Raw genomic sequence first — 18,635 nt, 5'->3', positions numbered from 1 at the left:
TTCCAAAAGTTCATCCAAATATTTTCTCAAATAATCATTTTCAGGTTCCGTTAAGGCATATATTCTACTACAAGGTAGAACAGCTCCAGGAACCAAATCAATTCTACAATCATAGACTCTATGAGGTGGTAGTTTAGTTGCTTCAACCGGATCAAACACTTTCGAAAAATTCTGATACTCTACAGGAAGTCTATTTTCCTCTGAATTCAAGGTAGCGCAAAAAAGAGGCATTACTGGATCTCTAGTCTCTTGATAGCAATGCAGTTTACAAAAAGAGGATTCTAAAGTAACCGTTCTCTTAATCCAATCTATTCTAGGATTATGTAATTCCAACCAAGGAATACCCAAGATTACTCCAAAAGTTGGAGCATCAATCAGATCAAAAATCACCCTTTCAGTATGCCCATTATCGGCCACTAAAGTCAAGGGTTCCGTGTTAAAACGAATCATACCAGAAGACAATACCGAACCATCCACTGCTCTCACCGGCTCAGGTTCCTTCTTGGCCACAAACTTCAAATTTAATTTATGAGCAAACTCAATATCGAAAAAATTCCCCGTGGCCCCAGAGTCCAAGAGAACAGGAATACTATGTCTTTGTAATGTGGTTAAAATAAAAACCATTCGAATTGTGAAATGTTTGGGAATATGTGTTGTTACGTTAGTGACAAACTGAGAGATCTTAGAAAAAGAAGATTTACTCGAAGAAATGATCTCAACTTTCTTCGAGCTTCCTAGTTTTCCGACTGAGTTGAAGAAGAGTTCTCAACCACTAAGACTTTCTTTTTAGTAGGCTTAACCGTACAATCCTTAGCAAAGTGCCCTGGCTTGCCACAATATAAACACAAATTACCCTTACGTCTTCGTTCCTTTTCTTCTGGAGTCAAAGGTCCCTTAAACCCTCCCAATTGAACTGGCTCAATCATAGAATTCTTAACATCAGACTCCTTTTTCTCCACCTTAAAATGCGAACTTCTAAAATCACTCCTATTTTTCTCATTTCTACGTTCACCTAACCTATGATCAAGTTTAACCACTAAATCCTGGAATTCCTTAAAATCTTCAGGCAAATTTACAATGTGTGCAAGAGAATCTTTTAAGTCATCTTTTAGACCTCTATAAAACAAAGAAATTCTTTTCTCTTCAGGCCAATGAGTCTCAGCCAAAAGTCTGTTGAAGGTTGTCATGTATGAAATAAGATCTTTAGATCCCTGACGAAGATTTAATAATTCATTATCCGAAGCCTGAACTAAAGTATGCTTCGCAAATAGTTTAGACATGGCCAATTTAAAATTTTGCAGATTATGAAGTAAAGGATCATTATTATCAACTAAAGGCATTGCCCAATTTGCAGCCACCCCTCCAAGGTAAGAAATTATAAAAGCTACTTTAGCAGTGTCAGAAGAAAAAATTTGAGGTTTACACAGAAAATGCAACTGACATTGGCTGAGAAAAGTGGCGTATCTACTACTTTCCCCCGTGAATCTTTCTGGATTTGCCAAGGGGACAGGAGCTGGAGTAACAACCGTGACTTGAACTGGTTGAGCTACCGACTGATCTCCGGAAACATGCGGTGAATGTGCATCAGTACCAAATCTAGTTGGAGCTAAAACAGGTTTTCTTTCTTTAGTGGGATCCCTCCAAACTGAAAACCCTGCTCTAGTTTCGTCTAACTCCTGGCGAAGGGATTGATTCTCCAATCGCAAATTCTCCATCTCCACATTCATTTTCTGAACCAACTGAGTCAACTGAGAAACATCCATGAGGGTGAGTTTGACAACTCAAGAGGAAACGATTTAATTAACGGCTTCGTCTACTGTTGAGAAGTCCTGTGAGACTCTTCTGACGTTTCCTCTCAAGCTGCAAACTCCCAACTCCCTCAAGGATCAACCAACCCAATCAGGAATTTAACACTGACTGGAACGGCTTCTCTCCAAGGGAAAGGGGATGTGGACCGAGAGACAAACAACAGATAAACAAGACAAGATCTTCAGTTGTTTGCTCTCTCAAGAAAGTGTTCCAGGCCGACCTTCTCTTATTTGATGCGCCACGTTGGTTTCACGTAACTCTGTAGTACAGTATTTAAAACTTATTACCCAGCTGTAAACACCTTAATCTCAGATTATAATCAAACATTAGCACTTACTGACCATAAGTTTGGTTGGCCCTTGCTCACACTTTTTCTGAAGCTTATGCACTGAACTCAGCCTTTTGACACCTTTTAAATAAATATCACATGTCAGATTATGCTAGACCTTAAACTGAATCAACTGGTTAATTAGGTTAATGTGGGTTAATAAGAACCAAACAAGTATACTTCATGCAAGCATACCTGAGTCTTTTAATGATTCTTCAGTACTGGAAGTTCTGCAGTTGAAAAGACAAGAAATAGCAGAAAAAACAGCCTACATCTAAATACATAGCTATTAGTTGGTATGCATTCCAAACTGACTTCCTTGAAGAACCAACTTCCTAAACATTACTCTATTGAGTCTTCTTTTAAACACAGAAGAAATATACTTAAAGAAGGATTTCAGCCCAAAAGCCCTTTGCTTTTACCAAGGCTTGTTTAATCTGAACTGTCAAGTCAATGAGTTCCAAAGCCTTAAAGTTCGTAGGGCTAGAATATTCTTTGCGAGAGTTTATTCAGTCTGAAGACATTTGCCTCTTCCAAGGCTTGTTTAATTACACTCCGTTTGTTTTAGCGCTAATCTCTCTACTAGAAAAGCTCTTACAATTTTGACAGTTATTCTTTTCTCCTTGTAGCGCAATACCTGAAGTTCAATCAGCACAGAAATAAATTAAATCTTACTGTCCTTGAAAGTCGCGCAGCGCTGATCAGGAGACTCGAACTGCCGGCTGTGAGGGGTTTTATCAAGCAACCATCTGGCTGTCACGAAGGCTGTCACGAAGAGCGAGAGGGAGGCTCGCTTCCGTCTTCGGAGAAGGTCATTAATTCAAAAGCTGTCAACAGAGGGCTGGGGACTCGGCTAAGGTTAGGAAATAATTTAACTTGAAAGGGGGTATTCTGAAAGCAGGAAAGCGGAATATTTAAGTAAACAAGGAATCTCCAGCGCTGGGTCAGAAGCTCTCGTCAGGCTCAACGAGAGACGAAGCGTTGAGCCGTTGACAGAAGCTTCTATTTATAGCTTCTGTTATGAAGGTCTGCGCGAGCCCCCTTTCAGAGGATTACTATGGACACGAGGGCTGGCGCGAGCCTGTCTCTTTAGAGCGCACAATCTAAGCAGTTAACCCTAGCATCACAGAAAGCCTAAAAATAACAAGCATTGTCAAAAGCAATTTTACTATTAAGTGTAACTAAATAGATTCAACTAATATTTAACACTTCAAACATATTTCTAAAATTTACCTACTAACCAAAATTGTCTTCTCAGATTCTCTAAAAGTAAACAAAATCTGCCTACAGCCTGAATTTAAACAAGACGACCGGTAGCACCCCTAACACCACGTCAATCATTTAGAGCTGATGGCAGTCTTTCTGGCTCTCAAAGCTTTTCAAGATCACCTGTCTGTCAAAGCTGTTTTGCTTCGAACCGACAAGATAACATCTTTGTATTACATACAAAAACGGGGGAGGCACACTCTCTCCAGCTGTCCCACTTAGCCCAAGACATCTGGAGGCGGGCAATTCACCACAAAATCTATCTTCTAGCGGAACAACTCCCAGGAGTGAACAACCAGATTGCGGACCTCTTCAGCAGGCAGAGGTATCAAATACACGAATGGGAACTTCATCCTCAAGTTCTCCTCCCATTCTTCCAAGCTTGGCGAGTCCCTCACATAGCTCTGTTTGCAACACCGCAAAATGCCATAGCTTCGCCTCCAGGTACCCACACCCGTTATCCAAAGGCAATGCTCTATGGATGAACTGGTCAGGGATATTTGGTTATGCTTTTCCACCTCTCCCACTCATTCCAATAGTGGTTCGGAAACTCAGGCAAACCTCTTTCACACTAATCCTAGTAGCTCCAACATGGGCACGTCAACCCTGGTTCACAACCCTGTTGGAACTCTCTCTGGTACCGCATCAAAAATTACTTTTAACTTCGTCTCCTCACACAGAGCCATGGAGAAATCAAACACCCAGTTCCCAAACAATTGAACCTTGTGATCTGGCTCCTGAAGTCATAGAGTTTGGTTATCTGAACCTTCCACCAAACTGTGTGAACATTATTAAGGAGGCCAGAAGGCTACCTCAAGAGCCTTCTACTCAGCCAAATGGAGGAGATTTGTTATCTCTTGCAATAACAATAACATCAACCCTCATGATGCTTCTATACAAAACATTCTCTGCTTCCTGTTACATTTGCAGCAGTCAGCGTTGGTCTATACATCCATCAGACTGCATCTCGCTGCAATAGCAGCCTATCTTAAAAATATACAACATTTATCACTCTTTAGAGTGCCTGTAATCAAAGCATTTATGGAAGGACTAAAAAGAGTTATACCACCAAGACTTCCACCTGCCCCAGTGTGGAATCTTAATATAGTCCGTACAAGGTTAATAGGCCCACCATTTGAACACATGCACAAATGTGAACTACAGTTCCTCACTTGCAAATCAGCTTTCCTCATTGCAGTCACTTCATTAAGGAGAGTGGGTGAATTACAGGCCCAAACCATAAAAGAACCTGTTTTCCAGCTACACAAAGATAAAGTATTTCTTCTTACCAAACCCAAATTCCTACCTAATGTAGTATCTGCATTTCACATAAATCGGTCTGTTGAATTACCTGTTTTCTTCCCTCAACCTGATTCCATTGCAGAACGAGCTCTACACACCTTAGATAATTGAAGAGCACTGTTGTATTACACTGACAGAACAAAACCTTTTCGTAAGACCAAATAACTCTTTGTCGCTTTTGCACCACCTCACAAGGGCAATCCTATATCCAAATCAGGTATTGCTCGGTAGATCGTTAAATGTATTCAGATTTGCTATGCAAAAGCCAAAAGGACTCTAATGGTACCCCCTAGCGCACATTCCACTCGTAAGCTAGGGTCTACTATGGCTTTCTTAGGGAACATCCCTTTTGCTGACATCTGCTAAGCTGCAACATGGTCCACACCCATTAAGACAAGCAGCAATACTAAAAATGTGTTGGAAACTAAAAGCAGCACAAGATGATTCACTGATGGGGCATTGTTTTTTTTTTTTTTGTGTGTCCTCATTTCACCTTAAGCATCTGCAAATTCGCATAGGAAAGTCCCCCTTCCAAACTGGGCGCCCTGGGTCTATGCTCTTGCATTCGCTTTTAGGCCGACCAGGCCAGCTTCATTTGTGCGAGGCTTGGTGTAATCATTGGACCGCATACACTTAGATTAACCTCATTTCAGTACCCCAAGTGATTAATGGCCCCCAGATGTTCCCCTCCCCTTGGTCCAATCTCACCATACACAATACTGCTCTTAACCAGGTCTCATATTGCGGTGGCTCAGGATCTTTCCACAGCCTGCAGATCTCTCTACGGGCTACTAATATCAAACACAAGAATAAACCAGTCAGCTTATTAGATAATTGATATATAGGATTATTCTCAATACCAAATACAACTAATGTCAGATTAAGTTTAATCCTAACTTTAAAAACTCCCTCCAACGCCCTCCCCACATTTTCCCAAAAAATTCTTAAGAATATACAATAAAAAAACATATGTGTATTATCAGCCTCTACTAAACCGCACCTAGGACATTTAGGAGCTAATGTTGAAACAAATCTAGCAATTGTTTTGGGGGTATAATACAATCTATTTACCACAAAAAAATGTTTTTTCTTTAAAGAAGCTGATTTAACATATTTATATAAATTATAAAGAGAGGGAAAAACAAATCAACAGAGACATCTTCCAATTGTGATACACTCCATACCTTATAAGGAGGAGGACGAGATATATCCTCTACATCAATTACCGCTCTATACCAAGTCCCTACTTCCTTTTTTGGGGGGTTTCCATTTTGGAGGATGTTCTCAATCTCCCAGTTTCCTCCAATAAGGTCTCTCTCAGCAGTGAACCAAGAGCATATGCGGGAGAGGGAGCCCCCTGTTTTAGCTTTTAACACTTCCCATGGATGAACTCTGTCCTGATGGGGCATTGTTGGCTCGAAACAAAGAATCAAACAAAAGGAAAAAACGCCTGGAATACATTCCTAGAAGAAGCATTGACAAACCTCAAAATGCAAGAAGCATGGAACAGTAATTATACCTTTGCAGCTTTTAAAAAAAATAGCCAATAATGCGGCAAAACAAAAAGCCTGGATTACAGATAAAGCCGCATTAGCAAAGAAAAATCACAGTTGGACGGTATTAGCTACATACGAGAGATGCTCTCCACAACCATATCTAGTTAACCACATCTCAACCGCGATCCAACAACTACTACTTCAAACCCGGATGGAGGCCTTTATCTCAAAAGATCAGGTTCCAGCTTGGAAACAAACATGGTCAACATCAGAAGAGACTATAGCCTATTTACCGTGTATTTGCCCATCATTGAACAATCTGAGACGTTTTTATCTATTATATGCATTTCGTTCATTTCAAATTAGAGCATATCGCCCAGCAGTCATGTTAGCATTGAACAGCCAACTGTTACAGGTAGTATGCAGGGCCACTAGATTTTTGCAGAAAGTTAGCTTCTTAATACAGAAAAATGGAAATTAGTGCATTAGATCTAATGTTTACAATCAACTGTTAGAACCTAAGATAACTTCAATTTCCTTTTTTAATATGACAATATAAATTGCCTGTGTATCTTTTTGCCTTTTAAATGCCAATTGGAAGATTTTAGCACAAAAATTGTAACAGTTTTAACTAACTATATACAATAAATGTACTTACTTGGTCCACAGCACACACATTCACCAAGCACTACTGTGTAGATATGGTAGCCAGACAACAAGCTAATGTGGGCCAAGCAGTACTTAAAACTCCGTTTCAGACAACTCCATCAGTTACAGGATAGCCACCGCTTAGGGAATACTGCTGAATAGTCTATGTTTAGCATGTGATCTACAGCTCAAATGCCTCGAACGGAAAATACTAATTACCCAGTATGCATCTGTTCTTGGCCTGTAGAGTTGTAGAATTTCATGCGCCCACCCAACTCCCCGGGTACCTGTAGCTGCTGTATTTCTCTTATCATTATACTTATACAGTCGCATGGACATCTCTATTCTTTACTACTACTCCATTCTCTCACCCTCTGCTGGAAACAATCCGAAGATGGAGTCAATGACCATGTGAACTATCACCTAAAGGAGGCATCACCTACCTCATGACTAGGAAGACTTCTTCGAAGAAAAACAAAGTGCAAACATCTGGACCCACACTAGATGGCGATCTATGCATTGCATGAGATTCTACAGCTCTACATGCCAAGATCAGATGCATACTGGGTAAGTAGCATTTTCCTTTTTAGGTTGAGCGACCTATCTCAATGCGCATGCGCATTGAGCGGGAGCGAGATATATAGGGGCTTATCGAGAGTTTACCTAACTGGCGATTCCACTGACGATTTCTTGCAGTGCATGTGCTTTTTAGGTCATTGCGCAAGCGCAAGCCCTAAAAAGCGCGTGCACAATGCCACCAGCCGCCTGCCTGCCTGCCTCGCATTACCACATCAAAGGCGGCCGCGTCTCAGGCCCCTGCTGCTTTTTCACTCTCATGCCGCTCTCCCCGCTCAGCCCCCTCCCCTGCCCGCCGTGTCGCATTTCTCCTCCCCCCTCCCCACAGCAATGCCCTCCGTCTTGTTTTACCCGTTTATTCTTTTCTCTATCTGTCCCGCGTCCCTTTCTCTCTTTGCCTCGCAGCGTCTTTTTTTTTACTTCTGATGCCCGTTAAAAATTCCACCTCTCCTTGCAAATGTTTTCCCTTTACACCGCATCAGCGTGTCTCAACTCTCCCATTGTCACGTTTTCTGCATTTCTTTTTCTCTCGTTTGCCTCCTCCCCCATTTCCAGTCTCCGCTAATCTCTTGTCTCCTCTATCTATCTACCCTCTCCCTTCCTCCTCTTCCCTATCTTCCTCCCCGCTCCTTCCTCCACCTGTCTAAACTCTTTCTTCCATAGCCGCCTAGTTTCCAGTTCGCTTGTGTGACATTTCAGTGTTTGAAATTTGCTTATATGTGAAATGTCATTGCCGCATTTTCCGTTTTGTGTGCCACTGTGAGTTACAGTTTATCGCAAGTCCAGCTTTGCCTTTGTTGCCGATTTCAGAGTAACCTGTGCAACCTAGAAACAGTGACATGATTAGGAATGTAGCTGGGTACATTTTGTTGTTTCCTGTGTAAACGGTATAGCATGTTGGGTGTTCTCCTCCCCCCTCCCCACAGCAATGCCCTCCGTCTTGTTTTACCCGTTTCTTCTTTTCTCTATCTGTCCCGCGTCCCTTTCTCTCTTTGCCTCGCAGCATCTTTTTTTTGCTTCTGATGCCCGTTAAAAATTCCACCTCTCCTTGCAAATGTTTTCCCTTTACACCGCATCAGCGTGTCTCAACTCTCCCATTGTCACGTTTTCTGCATTTCTTTTTCTCTCGTTTGCCTCCTCCCCCATTTCCAGTCTCCGCTTATCTCTTGTCTCCTCCATCTATCTACCCTCTCCCTTCCTCCTCTTCCCTATCTTCCTCCCCGCTCCTTCCTCCACCTGTCTAAACTCTTTCTTCCATAGCCGCCTAGTTTCCAGTTCGCTTGTGTGACATTTCAGTGTTTGAAATGTGCTTATATGTGAAATGTCATTGCCGCATTTTCCGTTTTGTGTGCCACTGTGAGTTACAGTTTATCGCAAGTCCATCTTTGCCTTTGTTGCCGATTTCAGAGTAACCTGTGCAACCTAGAAACAGTGACATGATTAGGAATGTAGCTGGGTACATTTTGTTGTTTCCTGTGTAAACAGTATAACATGTTGGGTGTTGCATGCGTCCCAGGCTAACTTATGAAAATATAAGAAAATAGACAAAGACCAGGCTGACTACAGTGCAGTTTTACTAGGGCACAGCTGTCTCTATCAAGCACTGGTGTCAGCAGTTGCTGACTTCTACCATACGTAGCCACAGTAAAGAACAAGCATTGGCACAGCCAATAGGTCTCGCCTTTGGGACCTTGTAAGTATTTCATTATGCAGCACAATATTCTTGGTGCAACATCAACTGTTGCATGGCTAAACACTTATAATGGCCCAAAGGCGAGACCTGTTGGCTATGCCAATGCTTGTTCTGTGTTGCCCTGATTGCACTCTGACCACGGTGGTCTGCTTCGGGCCTTGTTTGTCCATCAAGCTACTTCATTCTAATGTAATGTATATAGACAAACAATTGTTCTCTATTGGCTCATTTGGAATATACTTATATAATAAGCCAGCTAATAATTACCAGGAGGTCAACGGATGATCCAAGCACCTTAGAGTTGTAATAGATTATGAACAATTTAATTACAATATTTCAGTTTAAAGCAATAGACTTTCATTAGCTGATACAGTGCTAAGTTCTCAGAAGTGATCATACAATAAAATAATGCAGAAATTATAAAGTGTGGGTATATATAGGACATATATATTTGACCCATGAGTAACAACCAAAGGCATTCCTACAGAGGAGTTATAGGAAAGGGAATTATTCTGTTGTGTGGTTGTGAGACCTCACCATGTAGTTATGTCACAATCTCTATCAGGTCTAGTTAGGTTCTTTAACAAAACCCTTCATTCAGTCCTAGGTAGCTGTGGACCAGAGCAGTCAGGCGTATTCAAAGGAAAAAGTGAAAGCAGTTAGAAGTACCCAAACAGTTAATTAGTAAGAGACAACACAATACAAACTATACATCAGTTTATTATAATAGTGTATTTTTATCTTAAACCAGGCATTAAAACAACAAATATCTTTCAAGGGAGACCGGAGATATGATTTTTCAAAAGTAAGTAAAATACTTTAACTTTAATCTTTCAGATTAACTAAATTGTTGCAACGGGCTAAACCACCTGTTAGAATCCTCTTGTACTAGCCACCATTGCCCCTGGCCAGTCATAGGGACCACTTTATTCCAGGGGGGACAGTTTACCTGTCTGCAGGTCTGCAGCCTTGGTGGTCCTCAATGCACTTTTCTCCTTTTAAGCTGTCCAACCAAGAAGTGGTCAAGATGCTAGGGATGAATGATGCTGAGATGCTGAAGAGGTTCAGTGAGTGTTTTAGGACACCATGGGGACCACAACCTTCAGGAGCTGTCTCTGGCCTCAAGACTAAATGTCCGCATTGCAGCAGAGGAGTCCAGTGCAGGTACAGTTGCCAGTGGCTAACTGGTCTCCTGGTTACAGCAGGTTCAGGGGTTGCTTACAATTAAATCCTTTTTTGGAGTCCATTTAAGCTATGGGCTTCTTGGCTCAGGGACACCTCTGGAAGGTTCGGACAGGTGCAGGTCCCTTTAGCTTTTGCTGGCCCTGAAGCTTAACAGGGGGCCAGCCAACTAGCCCTTGGAGTCTGAATCACTTCTTCTGTCTTGGCGCAAGGAGAGCCCTTTTCCATGAGTGGGCACAGCAGGCACAGTCCTCTTTGCGGGTCACTTAGGTGCACCAGTTGCAATCCAGTCTTTGACCCCGGTCTTGTGTGTCGCTACCACTGGGCACTGCGATAGAGAGGTGACAGAGGACGTCTCCTTGGTCATAGCCCCTCGAGGCCCCAGGTACGGTTCCCACCTGCTGCCACTGTAGTAGTCTTATCTCCATTTTGCCCATACTGACACTGTTCTTATTGTTTTCAACTGTGTCCTTCCCCCTGCTGCCACTGTTTTGTGTTTTGCTTTGTTTTACCCCTGCTGCCACTGTTGTAGTTGTGGTTTACTTTGGTTTGCTGCCACTGTTGTAATTTTTCTTTACTTAGTTTGCTGCCGCCGTTGCTATTTTTCTGCTCCCGCACCCCTGCTGGCTCCACACACCCCCCCCCCATATGAACCGCGCCCAATGTCAGGAACCCTGACTCCGCAGTCATCCACTTCTACACCACTGCCGAGCTCCCCCAGGAGGTTGCAATAACAACTGCTGCATCACCTCCCTGAGATGCACCGAAAAAACCCTTTTCCTGCCACTGCTGCCGTTCTACTGCAACATCAAAACCCCCACCGTTCCTCCTTAGCTGACCTCCAACCTTCTGGAACAGCTCCAGTGCATGCTGCTCAATTTCTGCTACCTCTGCAAGCAGACCACCGAAATCTGGGACCCCATCACCACCTAGAGCCCCAATGTGATGTTCATCACTGAGATCTGCTCACACATCCTCTGCACCCGACATCTCAATCGCAGTGCCCCAAGGGTACAAGATGACACAGAGATCGGGCATACAAACACGGAGGAGGCATCGCCTTCAATGCATCACCACCAAAGACAAAATTGTATCTATCATAGAACACCTCAACTTCCATATACAAATTGACGCGAAGACTACTATCAGAGGGACCCTCACCTCAAGATCCCCGGACCCTCATCCCTGTTTCTGCAGCACCTTCTCTAAACTCATCACTTCAGGCAATTGACTCCAAGCACTACATTTTCCTTGGCTACCTCAACTTCCACCTTGATGACCCCAATGACACCAACTCCGCCAACCTCCTGGAAAGCATGAGAAACATCGGACTCATGCAACTGGTCACCAGCCCGACACACTTTGCAGGACACACCTTGGACTCCAAATCAAATTCAGCCACACCACCAAACTCACCCAGACTGGCCACAGCATCATCCACTTCGCAAGCGCAGGCTCACCACGACCAGCCCTAACGCCTGCCACAATTGGAGCAAATTCACAGAGACTCAATGGAGTCCCCCAGAATGCCACAGACCCCTCACCACCACCAACCTGGAACTAGCCGCCCAAAACGTCTTCAACTGGATCTCCAGCTGCGCCAACACCATCGGTCCTATGAAGGCAACAAGCACCAGAAAACCCTTCCCCCCCAAGCTCCCACACTCAAACGAGTGTAAGCAACTGGATAGTTGCTGGTGATCCAGCAGGAACCCCTCAGACCTCACCACCTTCAAATCGGCCCTCTGTAACTACCACCATCGACTCAAGGTAGCCAAAAAGGCTGCCCTAATTACCAGTATCGAAGCCAGTGCCAATCACACAAATAACTCTTCAGCATTGTCGGAGAGTTCTCCTGCCCGTCGACCACTGAGACCTAATTTCGTCCTTCGCAAAGCCTCTGCAAATCCCTGGCGGACTACTTTTACAATAAGATAGGTGACCGGAACTGCGACCCACCGACTACGCCCACCTCCTGACTCGCACCCTTAACTCTCACAGCCACCTCCCCGAATGGGCACCGCTCACCACACCAGTCACCACAGCAAACAGGGCCTCCATCCACTCCAAAGCACCGGTAGACCACTGCCCCCACTACACTTTCAACCTGGGACAGAAGTAAATCAGCAGCACTTTCACCGACATCCTCAACTCATCCATCACCAAAGCCACCTTTCCTGATGCCTGGAAAGATGCGGCGGTGAAACCTGTCCTGAAAAAACCCTCCTCCAATCCAAACCAGCTCAATAATTACCACCCCATCTCGTTGCTCCCCTTCCCGGTCAAGGTCCTGGAGAAAGCCATCAACCGTCCACTCACAGACCATCCGGAAGAACGCAACCTTCTCGATGCCACCAAGTCCAGCTTCCGCTCCCACCACAGCACCGAGACTTCCTTAATAACTGCAGCTGATAACATAAGATCCATCTTCGACCATGGCGAGATAGCAGTCCTAATCCTCCTTGACCTCTCAGCGGCCTTTGACACAGTCTTCTATCACACCCTCCTTACCGGACTCCACCAAATTGGCGTCAGTGGAAACACCCTCAAGTGGATCGCCCACTACTTCACAGGACACACACAGAAAATCCACCTACTTCCCTTTGCCTCCCAACCCAAGAGCATCATCTGCAGAGTCCCCCAAGGACCCTCCTTCAGCCTCACACTTTCCAATGCCTACGTGACTCCACTGGCTGACCTCGTCTGCATCCGTGGATTCAACATCATCTCTTACGCTGATGAGACCCAACTAATCCCATCTCCCAGAGTCAACTTCCACAATGCTATGACCAAGGTCGCCAACTGGATGAGATCCGACTGCCTGAATCTGAACATGGACAAGACTAAGTGCTAATCTTCAGAAAGAACACCTCCCCATAGGACAACACATGGTAGCCCATTGCTCTCAGACCCTCACCTACGCCTACCAGCCAAGCCCACAACCTCGGCATCATCCTGGACAGCAACCTCTCCATGAAGCGCCTTGTCAACTCAGTAGCCTTCTCCTGATTCCACACCCTCTGCATGCTTTGTAAGATTTTCAGATGGATCCCCGTCAACACCAAAGAGAACAGTGACTCAAGCCCTCGTCACGATCCGACTGGACTATGGAAACGCTCTATATGCCAGAAAACCTCTCATCTCTTCAAATAACTACACACTATACAGAACATTGCAACCAGACTAGTCCTCGACCTCCCCAAATGGACCATTATCATCCCCATCTCAGAAACCTCCACTGGCTCCCCGTCCAGGAGAAAATGACTAGTTCAAGCTGCTGAACCAAGCCTACAAAATCTTGGGAGGAGAGGGAGTATTTATACCAAAAGAGGCTCTTTCCTATAGGAGTATACAGAAGCAGTTGTTCAATACAATGTTAAACATCCCTAGTCTGATCATATACGTGCCAATTGCATTTTGACCTTATTAAGTTATAAGGTCATCATTAGGACAGTAAGTACTTGGAGCCCAAGCAGAACAGGGTTTGTGCACTTGGGTGTCACATGATCACCAAAACAATATCAACTGGGACTGGGCCAGAAGAACACAACATCCTATGGTAATGGGCAAGTCTCGGGGATTGAAGATACCAAACCCTTCTCCACTCATTTTGTTATTCTACCTCTTGTCTACCCATTTTATTGTACTCTGCCTCATGCAGTGCCCCATTATTTGTCTGTGTACAGTGATGTTCCATCCCTTCCCTATCAATTTTGCTGTGTTTGTCTCCTTTTGTAGTCCCAATCCCTGCCTGTGACCCAGCACAATTTAGATGAAGTTCGGACCAAATTGCAAGAGTTTATAAACAGCCACTCCTTATTATCCACCTACAGTACCCCATATATCAAGCATTCCCATGTCAAGTTGCAGAAAACAAATGAAATTGCAGACACAAATGAGAAAAATGCAAATACAGCATGGTTGAGGCCAAATCATTGCACCAAAAATGCAAATGAATAACTCAAACAATTGCCCAGATAAACCTGTCGGAATTTGTAATACTCGGATTAAATTAACTTCTGACATCCTTGTCCTGCAGCCCAAAAACAACCGAAAAAACTGTGTTTGAAAGAAATCTGAATATTATAATGAAATCGAGGCACTCACCTGTTTTATAACACCCATAGTCTAAAACGAAATCCTGCCCCATGAATGTAGTTGTGATTTCAAGCAAGCAAGAACCTCAACAATGTGGCCTCACCATAAAATAAATGGATTCTGGATTGTCACAATTATCTCCTTCATCATGAAATATCTGCCCAGCATCTCAACGCAAACCAATATTATCATCATCTTACCCTTTCTCCTTAAACGCTTCCTAGACTTATCAATAATGCAATCATTACCTCATCTCCGAACAGCAGTTCCAGGAATATTCAATAGAAAATACTCATCCCAAATGCCAGATTTAGAAGAAAGCAAGGAATCAAACATGCAGCACCTTATTGAGTCACGTCATTTTAATTCACTGAACATCTCTGCTCACTTAGGGGAGCAGAAGAGTTTAGTAAAGAAACCTCCGTATGTGCTGAACATCTTTGTTCACTGAGGAGCCCAGAAGAATCTAATGACGTTAAAGGGTTTTCCGGCTGCTGTAAAGATGCAGCACTGACAAAGCAGTGTTGGTTGACAAAGAAATACCACATCCAGGTACACCGATAGCACCAGCCTACTTGTTTGACTGCTCAATAATTCAACGTCATTCAACATGATCAATTGCATGGTAACACCTGAAGGGTATGTTCTAGCTTCAGACTATACTAGATCTAATCTTCTTTTGGAGATAACTTACAAACTATCAATATCTGTGACCTACAGAGCCCTGCAAGAGTTGGTTGGTCACCTTTTCTGCTCAACCTCTACCTTGTTTGTACAACAGCAGTGTGCAGATGAGACACCTTTGAGGGTTTCGTCCATCAATGGCGTGGAGTGCATTAGCACTTCTTAAATGGCATTGACAAAATCCTGTTGTTATCTTGATCTCAACCCACATAGACAGATGTCCTGCTCCTGGCAAGCCCCAGTCCCAGCAGTAACTGGATAAACCCCTAGTGAAAAATGCATGGCTTTTGCTAGTAGGGGTGGACTCTAAACTGCATGGCAGAGCTGGTAGCTCAAAGCAGCCTGCACATTTTTTTTACTTTTTAAATATTTTTAATACAATATAGTTGCAGGTTCACATTCCTCCTTACACTTACATCCAAATATTCATTCATTAGCTTCCCCTGGACGTTGGACATGATTTTAAAATAGATATGCCCGATATGACTGCATCAGTTTCAATATGCACCCTGTGTCGGTTGTTCCCAGAACCACATCTATGGTTCTAAAGTCTTGTCTATCTGAAATCATTGATTGGGTGTTTCTAAAGCCATGTCTGTCAGCAGTCCGTGATTGGTTGTTTCTAAAGCCATGTCTGTCGGGAGACAGTGATTAGGATTGGGTGTTTCTAAAGCCATGTCTAACAGCAGTCAGTTATTGCGTGTTTCTAAAGCCATGTGTATCGGCAGACGGTGATTAGGATTGGGTGTTTCTAAAGCCATTTGTATCAGCAGACTGGGATTGGGTGTTTCTAAAGCCATGTCTATCGCAGACAGTATTTGGGTGTTTCTAAACCCATGTCTATCGGCAGACAGTGATTGGGATTGGGTGTTTCTAAAGCCATGTCTACCGGCAGTCACCGTTTGGGTTTTTCTAAAGCCGTGTCTATCGGCAGTTAGTGATTGGGTGTTTCTAAAGCCATGTCTATCGCAGACAGTATTTGGGTGTTTCTAAAGTCATGTCTATCGGCAGACAGTGATTAGGATTAGGTGTGTTTCTAAAGCCATGTCTAATGGCAGTTAGTGATTGGGTGTTTCTGAAGCCATGTCTATAGGCAGTCAGTGATTGGGAGTTTCTAAAGCCATGTCTACCGGCAGTCAACGTTTGGGTTTTTCTAAAGCCATGTCTATCGGCAGTCAGTGATTGGGTGTTCCTAAAGCCATGTCTATCACCAGACTGTAATTAGATTGGGTGTTTCTAAAGCCATGTCTAACAGCAGTCATTGATTGGGTGTTTCTAAAGCCATGTCTATCGGCAGACAGTGATTGGTTGTTTCTAAAGCCATGTCTGTCAGGAGACAGTGATTAGGATTGGGTGTTTCTAAAGCCATGTCTAACAGCAGTCAGTGATTGCGTGTTTCTAAAGCCATGTGTATCGGCAGACGGTGATTAGGATTGGGTGTTTCTAAAGCCATTTGTATCAGCAGACTGGGATTGGGTGTTTTTAAAGCCATGTCTATCAGCAGTCCGTGATTGGGTGTTTCTAAAGCCATGTCTATCGCAGACAGTATTTGGGTGTTTCTAAACCCATGTCTATCGGCAGACAGTGATTGGGATTGGGTGTTTCTAAAGCCATGTCTACCGGCAGTCACCGTTTGGGTTTTTCTAAAGCTGTGTCTATCGGCAGTTAGTGATTGGGTGTTTCTAAAGCCATGTCTATCGCAGACAGTATTTGGGTGTTTCTAAAGTCATGTCTATCGGCAGACAGTGATTAGGATTAGGTGCGTTTCTGAAGCCATGTCTATAGGCAGTCAGTGATTGGGTGTTTCTGAAGCCATGTCTATAGGCAGTCAGTAATTGGGAGTTTCTAAAGCCATGTCTACCGGCAGTCAACGTTTGGGTTTTTCTAAAACCATGTCTATCGGCAGTCAGTGATTGGGTGTTCCTAAAGCCATGTCTATCACCAGACTGTAATTAGATTGGGTGTTTCTAAAGCCATGTCTAATGGCAGTCAGTGATTGGGTGTTTCTGAAGCCATGTCTATCGGCAGTCATTGATTGGGTGTTTCTAAAGCCATGTCTATCGGCAGACAGTGATTAGGATTAGGTGTGTTTCTAAAGCCATGTCTAATGGCAGTCAGTGATTGGGTGTTTCTGAAGCCATGTCTATCGGCAGTCAGTGATTGGGTGTTCCTAAAGCCATGTCTATCGCCAGACCGTAATTAGATTGGGTGTTTCTAAAGCCATGTCTAACAGCAGTCATTGATTGGGTGTTTCTAAAGCCATGTCTATCGGCAGACAGTGATTAGGATTAGGTGTGTTTCTAAAGCCATGTCTAATGGCAGTCAGTGATTGGGTGTTTCTGAAGCCATGTCTATCGGCAGTCAGTGATTGGGCGTTTCTAAAGCCATGTCTACCGGCAGTCAACGTTTGGGTTTTTTAAAAGCCATGTCTATCGGCAGTTAGTGATTGGGTGTTCCTAAAGCCATGTCTATCGCCAGACCGTAATTAGGATTGGGTGTTTCTAAAGCCATGTCTAACGGCAGTCATTGATTGGGTGTTTCTAAAGCCATGTCTATCCGTAGTCCGTGATTGGGTGTTTCTAAAGCAATGTGTATTGGCAAACTGGGATTGGGTGTTTTTAAACCCATGTCTATCGCCACTCCGTGATTGGGTGTTTCTAAAGCTATGTCTGTGGGTAGTCAGTGATTGAGTGTTTTTAAAGCCTTGGATAGACATGTGTTAGGGATTGGGTGTGCTCAAACATTCTGGTGCCGATTCCCATCAACAACGTTTGCCAGATTATTGTTTTGTGGGCGCTGGTGTGAGAAAAATGTCGAGCTGTTACATTTCGCCTCCATGGCCTTGTTTCAAATCAGTTGCACCCGAAGAGCACCTGTGTGATCGGGTATAACTGATTTGGGCGCTAGTCCCAAATATGCCACTCTAAAATTAACGAGTTGGTTGTGTTATGTGAAGGAGCTGTGCAGAGGACTCTTACTAGTCGCACAGTTGGTATCGCCAGTCAAGCAATATATTTTAATGAACACTATTATCGCATTTAGACCGCTGCAGTGATCCTGCATGGGTAATAGTAAAAAACACTGTGTAGTATTTATTTATCAGTTTTATATAGCGCAGAGCACCAAGAGGCACGAGAGTGCTTTAAATGGAACAATCATGTCCCACAGTTTACAGTGATAATCATCCGGGGATAGTTACAACATGGTTACAGGTAAGTATCAGTTAAAAGAAAAGCTGAAATATTCTACAATGAATATCATCTGTGAAGAAAGTAATAACAAGGCAGCAAGGTAGGTATCCGTTAAAAGACCTGAGTTAGCAATAATTGGGGATTGAGGGGGAGGGCAGAATAAGTAGGCAAGAGGCAGAGTTTCTTAGTTTGACAGACATAATCCAATGAATTTAGATTCCAGGGTTTGCAGAAAGACATCAGCAGCAGTGCAACAGTATCCTAGAAGGATAACTTGAGTATAATTCTATTTCTACTTCTTGGTGATCTGGCACTGCCCCGCTGTTGAAGCGCGGAAGCAAGGTAGGGTGGGGAGTTTAGGT

At 43.6% G+C, this 18,635-nt stretch overlaps 1 protein-coding gene across 4 annotated transcripts in view; it reads left to right on the top strand.

Moving 5' to 3' along the window:
* TNIP1 (TNFAIP3 interacting protein 1) overlaps window positions 1-18,635 on the top strand; it is a 236,128-nt gene that overhangs the window by 178,099 nt on the left and 39,394 nt on the right. For 2 of the 4 annotated variants that reach the window (XM_078653617.1, XM_078653615.1), the window contains exon 13: window positions 9,870-9,923. The exons of the other annotated variants lie outside the window; for them this stretch is intronic. In XM_078653617.1, the coding sequence (XP_078509743.1) occupies window positions 9,870-9,923 (54 nt within the window). The remainder of the gene's footprint in view (window positions 1-9,869; window positions 9,924-18,635) is intronic. 4 annotated transcript variants of the gene reach the window in all.

This window comes from Lissotriton helveticus, chromosome 7 (assembly GCF_964261635.1).
Source record: "Lissotriton helveticus chromosome 7, aLisHel1.1, whole genome shotgun sequence".
Lineage (NCBI taxonomy): Eukaryota > Metazoa > Chordata > Amphibia > Caudata > Salamandridae > Lissotriton > Lissotriton helveticus.
This window is presented reverse-complemented; position numbering and strand designations above follow the sequence as displayed.